The 13,056-nt window shown below is 32.1% G+C and overlaps 3 protein-coding genes across 4 annotated transcripts in view; 2 read left to right on the top strand and 1 right to left on the bottom strand.

The window, feature by feature from the left end:
- The window catches only part of LOC124534565 (serine/arginine repetitive matrix protein 2), a 175,095-nt gene that overhangs the window by 142,529 nt on the left and 19,510 nt on the right, over positions 1–13,056 (bottom strand). The window lies entirely within an intron of this gene.
- Positions 3,796–7,580, top strand: LOC124534567 (bifunctional endo-1,4-beta-xylanase XylA-like). Its single transcript, XM_047110478.1, has 4 exons — positions 3,796–3,928; positions 4,273–5,078; positions 6,304–6,516; positions 7,068–7,580. Exons 1-4 carry the CDS (start codon positions 3,920–3,922, stop codon positions 7,312–7,314), a joined length of 1,275 nt encoding a protein of 424 aa, XP_046966434.1. The 5' UTR covers positions 3,796–3,919; the 3' UTR covers positions 7,315–7,580.
- On the top strand, positions 7,749–11,212 carry LOC124534566 (putative uncharacterized protein DDB_G0277255). Of its 2 annotated transcripts, XM_047110476.1 has the most exons (4): positions 7,749–8,226; positions 8,312–9,003; positions 9,080–9,292; positions 9,363–11,212. In XM_047110476.1, the coding sequence occupies exons 1-4, from the start codon at positions 8,122–8,124 to the stop codon at positions 11,122–11,124; spliced, it is 2,772 nt and encodes a 923-aa protein (XP_046966432.1). In that variant the 5' UTR covers positions 7,749–8,121; the 3' UTR covers positions 11,125–11,212. The 2 variants fall into 2 exon arrangements, with proteins under 2 accessions (XP_046966432.1, XP_046966433.1); XM_047110477.1 differs by lacking the exon at positions 7,749–8,226 and having other exon boundaries at positions 8,293–9,003.

The raw sequence follows: 13,056 nt of genomic DNA, 5'->3' as shown, positions 1-13,056 counted from the left end.
TCGACTCGGCCGGGAATCGAACCCGGGACCTCGGAGTGGCGTACCCATGAAAACCGGTGTACACACCACTCGACCATGGAGGTCGTCAATTGGACAACATCACATACATTACTCTGATCTCAATGTAAGTAGCTAAAGCAATTGTGTTATGGAAAATCAGACGTACCGACGACACGACGGTACCATAAATGTCATCGAAACCCAAGACAACATAAAAAACTAATGAACTTTTCTTACACCGACTCGGCCGGGAAACAAACCCGGGATTTCGGTGTGGCTTACCCATGAAAACCGGTGTACACTCCACTCGACCACGGAGTCTCTTATCGACTTATTCTATATTTTAATAAGGAATTAGTGTTTTAAGCGTGTGCTTCAATTTAATCATATTTGTGGATTTATACTTTATTAAATCCATCAAGATTGAAATAAAATTTCATACTGTCATCAATCCGTTCCCACGGCCGTAGTTTTGAAACGTTCCAAAGACGAATTTGGATGTGTCGCATGCAAATTTTATAAATGGGCTCATCCTCGATATGGAACCCTGTTTTATTGTCAAGATATAAATCCACTTAAGGGTAAGATAAACATAAAATCGAATTATGTCCTTCATTACAGAGCATTATGAGGCGTTGCTCCAGAGATTTTTGTTTTTTAATGTAACTTGTTAATACGAATCGTTTGGACGTCGGTAATAAAGTGGTGCGTGTCTGACTTAACGATGTTTATCTTTTTGTTCGTGTTTTTAATTTGAGACTTTATCTACTTAGCATTTTTTTATAACGCAATATTATTAATGCTGCGGAAATGATAAGTTCCTGTCTATAGAATAGAAAACGTGGATTTTGTTTGAATAGAGTTCAAATAGTACACCGCCGCACTTATCGAGAATGTATCGTATTTATAGCGTTTAGAAAAAAAATATTTTATTGTATAGGTTGGCGGATGAACATATGGGCTACCTGATATTAAGTGGTCACCATCACCCATAGACAATGACGCTGTAAGAAATATTAACTACTCCTTACATCGTCAATGTGCCACCAACCTTGGAAAATAAGACGTTATCTCCCTTGTGCCTGTAGTTCACACACACACACTGGCTCACTCACCCTTCAAACCGGACCACAACAATACTGAGTACTGTTATTTGGCGGTAGAATAACTGATGAGTGGGTGGTACCTACCCAGACGGGCTTGCACAAAGTCCTACCACCAAGTAGCCCTAGCACCAATGGAAAAATGTATTAGCATACAAGAAAAAAAATAACAATAGATAACAACTATATACACGCTGCAAACTACGAGTAAACAATGATCTCGGATGTATACTTAAGTATAAGTGTGAGCGCGCAAACGAAATTCATCACGATAAATCCTTTGATGTGCGAGAGCTTACAGATAGTGAAGTGCTCAGCTTCGCCTGAAGTGCCAATGTCTTTGCGACTATTTGGCAACAAAAACGCACTACATCGCTGTGCCATCACGATAAATACAGCCTAGAAATCTGTTATAATTATATCAGATAATCCGCAATGCAACAACGCGATATTTTTAACTGTTTATAAATAAATAAATAGATATATTGGATAGCATCACCTACATTACTCTGATCCCAATCTAAGCAGCTGAACTTGTGTTATGGAAAATCAGAAGTAACGACGGTGCCACAAACACCCAGACCATATAATACAACATATAAAACTAATGAACTGTTTCTACACTGACTCGACCGGGAATAGAAACCGCGTACCCATGAAAACAACTCAACCACGGGGGTTGTCAATATACTCTCTTTAAAAAAATAGGCAATGTATAATTTGTTTTGTTGTTACAATTGAATCATAAATAAATTCCTGTAAATATATTTGCTAATTTACCAAATTAGGATAAAAAATATAACCAATAAATTTTCTGATTCACTGTACCGTACTATACTGTACTGTACTGTACTGTGCTATCTTTATAAAAGTTGTCACACGGTGTTAGCGAAGTCATATTGTTCTTGAAAATTACTATTTTCCTCGTGACGCTCGACCCAAACGCAATTAATTACAGGATACTGTTCTTAGAAATACCCAAATTTTATTCGGACGATCGTATGAAACATTTCAAAGTGATTCAAACATTTTATAAAATAAATTTTAAAATTAATCAACATAAATAAAATAATGTATGGATATTTGTAAATAATTCACTTAAAAAATATATTCGCACTTTATAATTTCAATAAAAAGATTTAAAGTTATTGATGTGTATTTAACAAGCGTAGGAAATAAACGTGACCACATTTTATTAAGGCAAGATTGTATTTAGTATGAATTTAAAAAAATAATGACATTTTTAAGTTGATCGATGCAATAGCTCTGTCGAACATTACTTGCTTCTTTGTCGATAAAGAAGTCGATATAATACGCAAAGAGAAAATATACCTATAATTGCGCAAAAGTAACAAAAATAATTTATTTACGGTAAATGCAAACATAAAAAAAGGTTACAAATTAAGTATAACTGCAATTAGATATTATTAATATAGTACTAAATATGTTGGTCGTTTGGTACTTTACAAAGAGTACAAAAGTAATTTTATATAAAAATAAAATATAAAAATAGTACTCGAAAATTTAGGTTTTGAAATGATGCCTTTAACCATTTTTTTGATATCGCTACTCATAGGTTTTTTCCTTGTAATGTGATCAAACTTCAAACACTAGTCAGTTCAATGACTACCGTAGGTATTCTACGTAAATTTATCACACAAACACTCTATCATCAGTTTTTGCTCAAAAATATCGAAAGCAATAAATCAGTATTATCATTGCATATATAAGTACTTTTTTTTTCGTTTGTAATATACTCGTATTGTTCTATTACAACTGCAAAAAACGTTCTTAAGCAAAAAACACGTTACACAATATCCTTGTCAAATATTTTTACATTGTTCTTCCATTTGCATTACAGAGATACAAACGATTTAAGACGTATAGATGGCTCGAAAGTTTAAATATAAAATAAACTTATTTGAAAATATTAATCACATTTATTTTACTACAATATTTCTTATATGTTGAACGTCATGTTAGTTTATGTGGATTGCAATAAGGCAGGTGAAAATAGAAGTGAATTGTGAGGTGGATAAGTGACATAATAATTGTGTAATTGAATAGATATAAACATGAAAGAAGTTCAAAAAGGACTAAAATATCGAACAGTGACGAGAAAACAAAACAACAAAAGCAAATAAAACAGTTGATATAGCTATAACATCTCTTGACGTGAAGAACTTTATTTATATAACATTTAACTAACGTTAGTACATGACATATTACATTCAAATCTAATTTACATTTTTTTATAAATGCATATTTTCATTGCAAAGAGACCTCTAAGCCTTATTAGATTAATTCTCAGCACGTTAATTTGGTCACTTGTTAAACAAACTACAAACAACCGTAGGCAACTCCTACAACTTTTATGAATGGCACTTCAACTATACCATTCATTCAAAGAATAATAGAGTATGCTTCGCGCTATATTTAAGAATTAATCTTACATTAAAATTATGAGAGTTAAACTAAACAAAATCAAACCTAACTTCCGAATTTGAAACTTAATGTATGCTGATAAAAAATACTTAGGGCAGAATCATACAGATACCATAACGAATACTAATTAATCATGAAATATTATCTGTAACAAATGATTCGTATTAATTTTCATTCAAGGTTAGGTATTTAAAGTTGACTAAGTGCACCCTAAATTCACATCTCTAATCGGGGACATCAAAGTGAGGTCATTGTGAGCAAAGTATGATGCGCATACGCACGAGGACGTAGGATATTTTTACTATAAAAATGTACCGCGACCCCTTGTGGTCACAGTTTCGAGCTGAGCGCGGACTCGGAAGGACATCAAGATGAAACTGGTGAGTCCTTGGAGTTTAAATATTTGTGAAGTGAGATATAAAATGTGTATATCGTAGTGTCAAAATTTGCATGAACTTAAATATATTTCCATTTGCAACTCCAAGCCAAATCGTTGTAATATTTGAGAATAAAACGAAGTGAAATCTCTAATTAAAATTAAAATAATATAAAAAAGTGATTTTTAAGAAAATAAAAATTATAAAGCAGAATTTCGGAATTTCAAACTCTATTGCTGTTGGATAAAACTTTTTAATAATTATTAATATGTATTTTTATATGTACCAAATTAGAAGATATAATATAAAAATATTTACATACTAACATTGTTTCATTTTGTCCACAGCTTTTCGCAATAACCGTCATTGTGGCATTTGCTCTAGCAGATGAATTCGAAACAAATCCTCAGTCAATTGAAGCAGATCTTGTAGCGTCAGCATCAGTCGAGTCACAAAATTCTCAAGAATATGTTCAGCCAGCTGCTAGTAGATACAGCTATGTCCCACCGACACCATCTACACAAAAACCGTGGGTCCCTCCAAGTAATTACAATTCCGTAAAACCTTCGACTCAAAATACCTATTATCCAGTTCAAAACGACCGTCCATTAGCAAAGTATAATTACCAACCTGAAAACAATAACCCATACCAAACTGACAGCACAAGTTCGTGGAATAATCCTATACCGAATGCTCCTTCAAACTCATGGAACCAAAACCAGCCTCAGAACTCATGGAATAATCAACAAAACACATGGAACAACCCCCAAAACACAGGTAATCAAAATACGTGGAACAACCCTCAAAACACAGCCAACCAAAATACATGGAACACTCCCCAAAACACAGGCAACCAAAATACATGGAACCCTCCCCAAAACACGGGTAACCAAAATGCTATAAACAACCAGCAAAACTCATGGAACAAGCCTCAAAACACTGGTAACCAAAACACATGGACCAATACTCAGAACACTGGGTCGCAAAACTCCTGGAATAAGCCCCAGAATACAGAAAATAATTGGAACACAGGCAATCAGAACAATTGGAACAACTGGAATCAAAATCCAACCACAGCGCCCACCACCACTACTCAGACATCCATTATCAAGAACGAGCAGATTTTAGGCGATAATGGCAGCTACAAATACGAGTAAGTAATTTGATTATAATTCCTAGCATAAGTCGTGTTACGGTTAATATCTACCAAAACCAAATTTGTAATTGACTGAGTGAAATAAGTGATATCTAAATATTTAAATAAAAAGAAAGCTAAGTAACATTTTAATGCAAGTAAAAATCAAGTGTGTATCGTGTTACCCAATAAATCTCAAAGGGACTTAGGTTTATCCCTCAGATTTTTACCTGAACTTAATTTGTTCAAGGTTAACCAACGACGGTCATTTTTTAACGCTTCTTTAACATGCACAAAATCGAGATGGCCTGACCCTCTTTCATGTTAATTTATTGAACGCACATCAAATAAAAATAAACTCCATCCAAGTTAAATTATCAGAGATTATGAATTGCATCCAACAGTTTGTTTCGTCCAAAGTCAATGGCCTTTAAGTGAAAAAAAACTTACGAGCTTTGAAAAAAAATTGATATCAAGGTTAGTTCTAACCAAAGAATAAAGACAAAAAGTTAAGTAGGCCTGTGGGTAAATACTTAACTATTTAAAAAATATTTAAAATCGAATATATTGATAAAATTTTGTTTAATTCATTAAATTAATCAAACGATCAACTCTTGAATAAAAAAAAAAAAAAAACAAGAAATACATATATAATAAGTTTTTAACTCCATTAGTATTTATGGTTTACATTAGCCTATATTTTTAATATAAGCAAATCATTCAGCGTTCGATTGATAATTATATCATCTCTAAAAGTATATAATAACGGTATAAACGCTATTGTCCAATTTAAGTGTAAATAAATATAAAACCTGTTATTTTATTGCTAATAACAGTGATAACTGTTTCAAGATATCGGTCCTAAAACTTTGCATAATAAGGAACCTCCGACAGCGACGTTTGAATTTGGAAACAAACATCAAATTTAGCTCTAACGGAAAAATTATCTTTCGCTACTAAAATAAAGATTAATTTCTTAAAACGTAAAATAGTATAGATTAGGAATAGGCTTTATTATTGCACCAAAATACTAATAAAATAGCTTAGAGTTTCGAATAATCTCGTCGATTTTATAATTGTATTTTTTTTTCTGTTTGAAAATGTAATATTTTATTTAAATTGCTTTTTGATCTTAAATGATTTATATAAAAATATTACTTATGGGTGATATTCATGAATTAATAATCTAACTTAAAATATAATACTTGTTAACATCAATTATTGATAATATTTTTATTTTTAGATACGAAATCGCAGACGGCACTCATGTCGCTGAAGAGGGCTACGTTAAAAACCCTAATACTGAACAAGAAACAATCGTGAAGAAAGGTTTCTACTCCTACACTGGTGCCGATGGCAAAGTGTACTCTGTCACATACTGGGCTGACGAAACTGGTTTCCACGCGGTTGGCGATCACCTTCCCAAACCCCCTCCAATTCCTCCAGCGATCCAGGCGTGAGTATTCAAATTGACAACAATATAACTTACATATATTGTACGTAGGCCGTAGTCATGTCGTCAAACACTTTTAAAGCAGTTATTTTATGAAAAAATTTAATTTTTAAAAAATTATGAAAATAAAAATATTTATCAATATAGGTAAACGACTTTAACGGTTTTGGATATCTCCTAACATGGAGCATATCGATCGATATATGTTCTAATGGGTAAATAAATCAAGTAGATTTATATATATATAAACTTTGTCACGACACAGGAAAGTAGAAAAAAATATGTAAATATCTATTAATGATATTATAACCACAATTCCGCAATAAAGATATATTCTCTTTTAAAACATATCACATTTGCATTAACATGGGTGTAATGACTTCTAAATATTTACATTATTCATGAACGAATGAAAAATCATTTTAAATACTCATCATCATTGCATAAAAACGGTGTTGTTATTTTATACAGAAAATGATGTATTACAGTGTAATTATAAGATTCTAATTTCGTTCTCATCTCATCATTAACAATTTTTTTTGTTGTAATTATAGATCGATCGATCAGAACGCTAAGGAGGAAGCAGCCAAAGCTGAAGCTGAGAAGAATAAACCCCAACAGCCACAAGGTTATCCTCAGGGACAGGAGCCTCCGAAACCAATAATTCCCCCCCAACAAGTCCAAAACCCCATCCAAACTCAATATCCTCAGCAAACCTACTACCCTCAACAGCAACAGCAACAGACCTATTACCCTCAACAACAACAAACATTCTACCCCCCTCAGTCTTACGGCAAGTAAGGTCACTTCACATCATTCGTTCCTTGCAATTTAAGGAACAAAATGATCTATAAATTATCTTATATCAACAATTAGAAAAGTTTTTATGTGATAGCTACTAACATTCGACAAGTTACCTCAACATAAAATAAATATCAACTATCTTGGTCACGACATTTTTTGTGAACTTGATGGCTGTAAGTGTTTCTAATAAGTTTGTGATAAACTCCAGAAACCAGTGTGATATGATGTACTCGTAATTATTTTAAATAAATTTATAGCAATAATATATTTGTTTTTCTACATACCACATATATTTCGATATAGTTAAGAGCATTTTACCTGAAACAAATAAAATATATTAATTACAAAAAAAAACACATATATTTAACGCTTTTCTTCACAGTCATTTTAAAAAAAAATCTTTATATTAATCCTTATATTTTGATACAAGCAATAAACAAAACCAGTTTTAACGGCCAATGACACTGACTACAACGAAAATTGCATCACTTTGATAAAATTCGCATCAAAGTTATCATGAAGAATATGCAATTTATTGAGTTATCGACCAGATACAAATAAAAGCCAATTATGTAATCTCTTTAAGTTATTAAAGGGAAACTTTGCGGGAGGAGAGGAATGTTTTATATTTTATCAAATATATTTGATTACAAACAATTATTTTCTTACAAAAATGGAAATAGTCATTGCATTTTACATTGTATATTCCTCTTAATGCTGTCTTAATAGACAAGAGAAACCCAGAATGCAACTGAGCGATATTTTCACGAATGCTTGGACACAGTGTTGCGTGTGTATAAATGTATGCGGAATTCATTTTCATTACCAGTCTATTTTCTATTTGTGTTAAGACTTGACGTTAATTTTATTTTTGATAAATTGATAACAGCTTCTAATAAAATGAAGCTGGTGAGTGAAAGTGCTATTGTGCTTGATTTTGGATTTTTGGTTTCGAAATTTGTAAGTCCCAATTAATATTAAAATATTGTTTCAGATATCACTCATTACTTTACTAGCGTTAGTACGCAGTCAAAATATTCAACGAGAACAATATTCATTTTCGTCTAAGTATCAAACACCCAGTTCAGAATTATTTTCTTCAGATAGTTCGATTTATTTGCCTCCAGAATCGCATACACCAATCCCTTATTATGCCTTGAATAATATTAATAAATTACCATTTCAATTTTTGCCACCAACTGCAACGAAAGGACCATCTATATTCTCTACCCCATTTTCTATGGTATTGTCGTCCACTTCAAAATCGAATTACGAAGATGATGATAATGACAGCGATCAAGAAAATACAAGTAATCGTCGAATGTTAACATTTAAACCTAACTTCAACCATACATCTGCAATGAAGCAAATATTCGATAAGAGAGAGGGGAATACAAATTCAAGAAAAACAAACTTCCAGACACCATTTGAAAAAGTTGATATAAAGCAATCAAACTACGCGAGTGGTACTAATAGTCCGATTCAAAATCCAGCTGCCCGTAGAATGATTATAACTAGCGAGATTCAAAGAACAGACCCTGGAACCGACCAAATTAAAGCTCCTTCGTACCAAAATTCTCAATATATTCAGGCACCAGGATCTTTCATATCATCAACAGCTGAACCTTCTATACCTATACTTCGCTTGTCTAATGAAATGGACTTAGATGGAAGTTTCAGCTATGAGTAAGTAAAATAATAATCTTAGATTACTTTACATTTCGTAATGTGGCATATGACAGCAGCAGTTTCGTAATTTCAGAGCCTTAGGGGCAGATCAAACCCATTATGTTCAACACAGTCGCATGGAAAATATGGGCACGGACAAAGAAGAACAAGTAGTTGAAGGCTCGTATTCTTACGTCGGCGATGACGGACGTACATATACAGTTCACTATGTCGCCGATTCTAATGGATACCGAGCAACTGGTGATCACTTACCTGTACCGCCACCAGTACCAGAAATCATACAAAGGTAAATAAAGTGTCATTTTTAGTTTCTAATACTTAAAATATTCATATGCTTAATACAACTTCTCTAATAGGGCTATTCAGTATAACTTGGCCGAAGAAGCAAAAAAACCACCACACCTGAAATCAACCTGGGAAAATGAAGATAATGATTACGAACATCGAGAAGAAACTAGGCATAGATTGTTTAGTGTTCCTCCACCACGTAACTTATTTACGGGTAAAACTCCCGAAGCCTTTTCATTTGGTTTTTCTCAAGGCAACTCACAAAATAATTTAGTTACTGCACCTAGTTATCAGGTTCCAACAAAGTCAAATTTCGAAATAATCATGGATCAATCTAAGCCGAAACTTAATGTAACACCGATTTCACCACAAATTACTTTTTTGGCATCTCAAGGAGCCCATAATCCCTCACTACAACCTCAGCCTTCTCAAACGAAAACAATGAGTAATGAGAAATCATCACTACCATTATTGATGAATTATGAAGCAGAGATTAAGGAACCTGAACAAGATGCAAACAAAGCATTATGGCGATGGCAATATGGTCTAAATTCAAATGCAAATCAAGACTCAAATAAAAAGTCTATATCTCGTTCGTCAAGTGAAGGCGATGACATAGTTATTAACTTTAGTGATATGACTCCGGATCAATATACGAGAATGATACAGTCCCAGGTAATAGGGCGAAATAATGGCGAATCTAATAAATTTGAAACAGCTACTGAAATAGAATCATCTACACCTTATTATCAAAACATTGAAACTTATAGTACTGCTAGCAATAAACCACAAACGTATAGTGCAACTGATAAATATGAAACATTCACCTCTACTCAAAATTATGACTTATATCCAAAACAAAGTGAAAACCCGAAATATACAGATTTATATTCTAATATAATAAGCAGGAATAATTTTATCCCACCAAATCAAATAGCAACACAATCATATAACATAGAAGTTACAAAACATGAACCAACACAAATAAATGCAATTAGTGAAAATGCAACTGAAAATATAAATACTGCGTATAAGCTGGATGTTGTAAACAATCAATACTTTTCGGCGGATAATATTCAACAAGAATCTTCATCTGTAAATCCGTTCACTCATACTTATAATAATATTAATCAGCCCGATTTAAATCATGAGAAGGATAGCTTTAAGCCGATTGTATACACAAAGGATAACGAGTATTTTAAATACGATACTACAACTACAGAACCTCCAATGGAAGAAATTATTAAGAATAATATATTTTTAAGAACATTGTTTAAATCTAATAATAACGAAAAAAAACCAAAACAGAATAATGATATTAAAAACCAACAAGCAAATGTGACTACGGAAATAAAACCTGACAAAACTCCGAAGTACATTACATTCCAAGAGAGACCCCAAAACGAAATTAAACTGATGCAATCAAAGCCTTTTGATATGGCGGATGTCCTCAATTATGTCGCGATGAAAAATCATTTCGAATCGATTAAAACAAAACCCAAAAGTAAATCAACAAATAGTTATAATCAAAATTCAAACGTGAAAGAGTCCGTACATTACATACCCCTAAAAGAAAATAATATCGAACGAGAGAATAATAGACAAGAACAGGAAAGCGATTATAGAGTTTTGAATCACCAACAGCAACAAGAGTTACACGGGCTAATTAAAAATTACAAAGTGCTCCAGCGTCATAAAAACATGGGACAAAAAATCCAACCTATGGCCGAACCTCAACGGCACATTAAAGCCTTTCACACACAAGGTTTACCACCTTTAGGACGGGCTGGACCGTCAATGAAGAGCTACTTACCACCAACTTACTTATAAATGACAAATCCACTGTGATTCATTTAATCAATTGTAAATATTTTCCAACATGCATTTATTAAGATAAGAAATAAAAAATAAAGTTAAGACTGCTTTTAGAATTAATATAAGTTACTTTCAATTAATATTTCTTTATAAATGTATTTTTTTAGTATTTATGTTTTTATTAATATACTTTGAACAGTTTAAAAGGCTTAAACAGTTGAATCATTAAGATTGTCATTCAAAATATTGCAAAAAATCGACTGTAGACAGGATGAGGCTGTCTGACATCACAGAGGAAATGGGGGTTTTGTGAAAAGCCAGCGGAACTTAAATAAAATCTTTAAAACACCCATCATTGTCAACGCGATCCAATTATTTTTTCACATTAACGTCATCCTTATTATTAAATATACCACACGCTTTTCAAAGTGTGAATGGATTTTGTATGTTTATAAATATATTGTGTTCACAACTCAACCATTAGAACTGGAAACAATGAGCTTTATTAATAAAATAGCTCAAAAAGCTTGTTTGTATTTTTACTACGTTCAATAAACGATTCGATTTGATTATGTATTTGCATGAAAAAAACGTTGGTACAATATTAATTAATTTGATTTGATTGTTGATGTTCTTGTTTATGGACAAATACTCGATTTCATCTATTTTTATCGAAGTTATTTCATTGAAACGGAACTCGAGTGAGAAATGTTACAGCGAGACTTTCTCGATAAAATCTCGCTATCTTAATAATTGAAAGCGTGACAAGTGAAAAAGAAAGACCTTTCTTTTAATTAGGCTCTTATTCATTTGTGATGACTTTTGTTTAACACGCTATATAGTATGTAGTACAATTTCATCGAAAGTAGATAAATAGTGCTCTGAACAAAATCGTATACTTTTGATAATACAAGAAATGTTTTAGTATGAAATCAAATTAAAATATCTTCAAATAATTTTATCTCAGGTACTTTGAAAAATAAAATTTTAAAAAGTATTAAACTTTTTTACTTTTTCTATTCAAGTTAATTTTTTTAAATTTTTATTTCAGTTTCTCATATATAATCTCTGCTTAATCGATTGAAAAGGAATTCAATGATTACATAAATGTTGTTCCAATAGGTATATAGGCTGAGCTAAAGCAACATATCTTACAATTATTAGATAAAAGAAAAAGTTATATTAAACTCTTCAGAGTAATAAAAATAATTGTAAAATTTACAGAACCCAGGCGTGAAAATCGTCCATTACATATTAGCAAGAAACTTGAAGTGCCTTAATCAGCAATAACGGCAATAACGATAAAAGACGTGAGGCGTGCGATAAGTTGATATTACAATTAGTGCATTACGGATATCTTCTTTAGCTTAATAATAGTAATAGTATTATATGACTAAGGCCTCTAGTCTATATTTATGATGAAGTATGGAGTGCTGCTCTAAAGCGGATTAGGGATTACTTATATTTCACACATACATGTTCAAAACGTTTTGTTCCATGGCACACGATTATTTATAAACACAAACTACGCATATGAAAATTAATTGGTACTTGCGCCTTTTTGAACCCACTATGGTTAGTTATGGTTTATGTATTCTCACTACTGGATCATCTCTGCTTATATAATATTGTATACTAAAAAATTAGAAAACATTTATTTATACGTGTGAAGTGGGACTGGCCACTAGCAATAATTATTTATTTATATATATTATTTATATATTTATATTACAAAGATAATTAGACTCAATTACCAATAAAATCCAACAACAATGAATATGCCAAATGTTATAAGAAAACAAAAGGCAATACGTCTAAATAACATCTCCTTAGAAAGAAAAAAGAATAAATGATTACATCAAAAATGGCGCACACAAAAACTTTTGACAGGTCTCATTAAGTTAAATTCAAATGAAAAATGACTCTATATCTAAGAGCCTAAAGTGA

This window comes from Vanessa cardui, chromosome 13 (genome assembly GCF_905220365.1).
Source record: "Vanessa cardui chromosome 13, ilVanCard2.1, whole genome shotgun sequence".
Lineage (NCBI taxonomy): Eukaryota > Metazoa > Arthropoda > Insecta > Lepidoptera > Nymphalidae > Vanessa > Vanessa cardui.
This window is presented reverse-complemented; position numbering and strand designations above follow the sequence as displayed.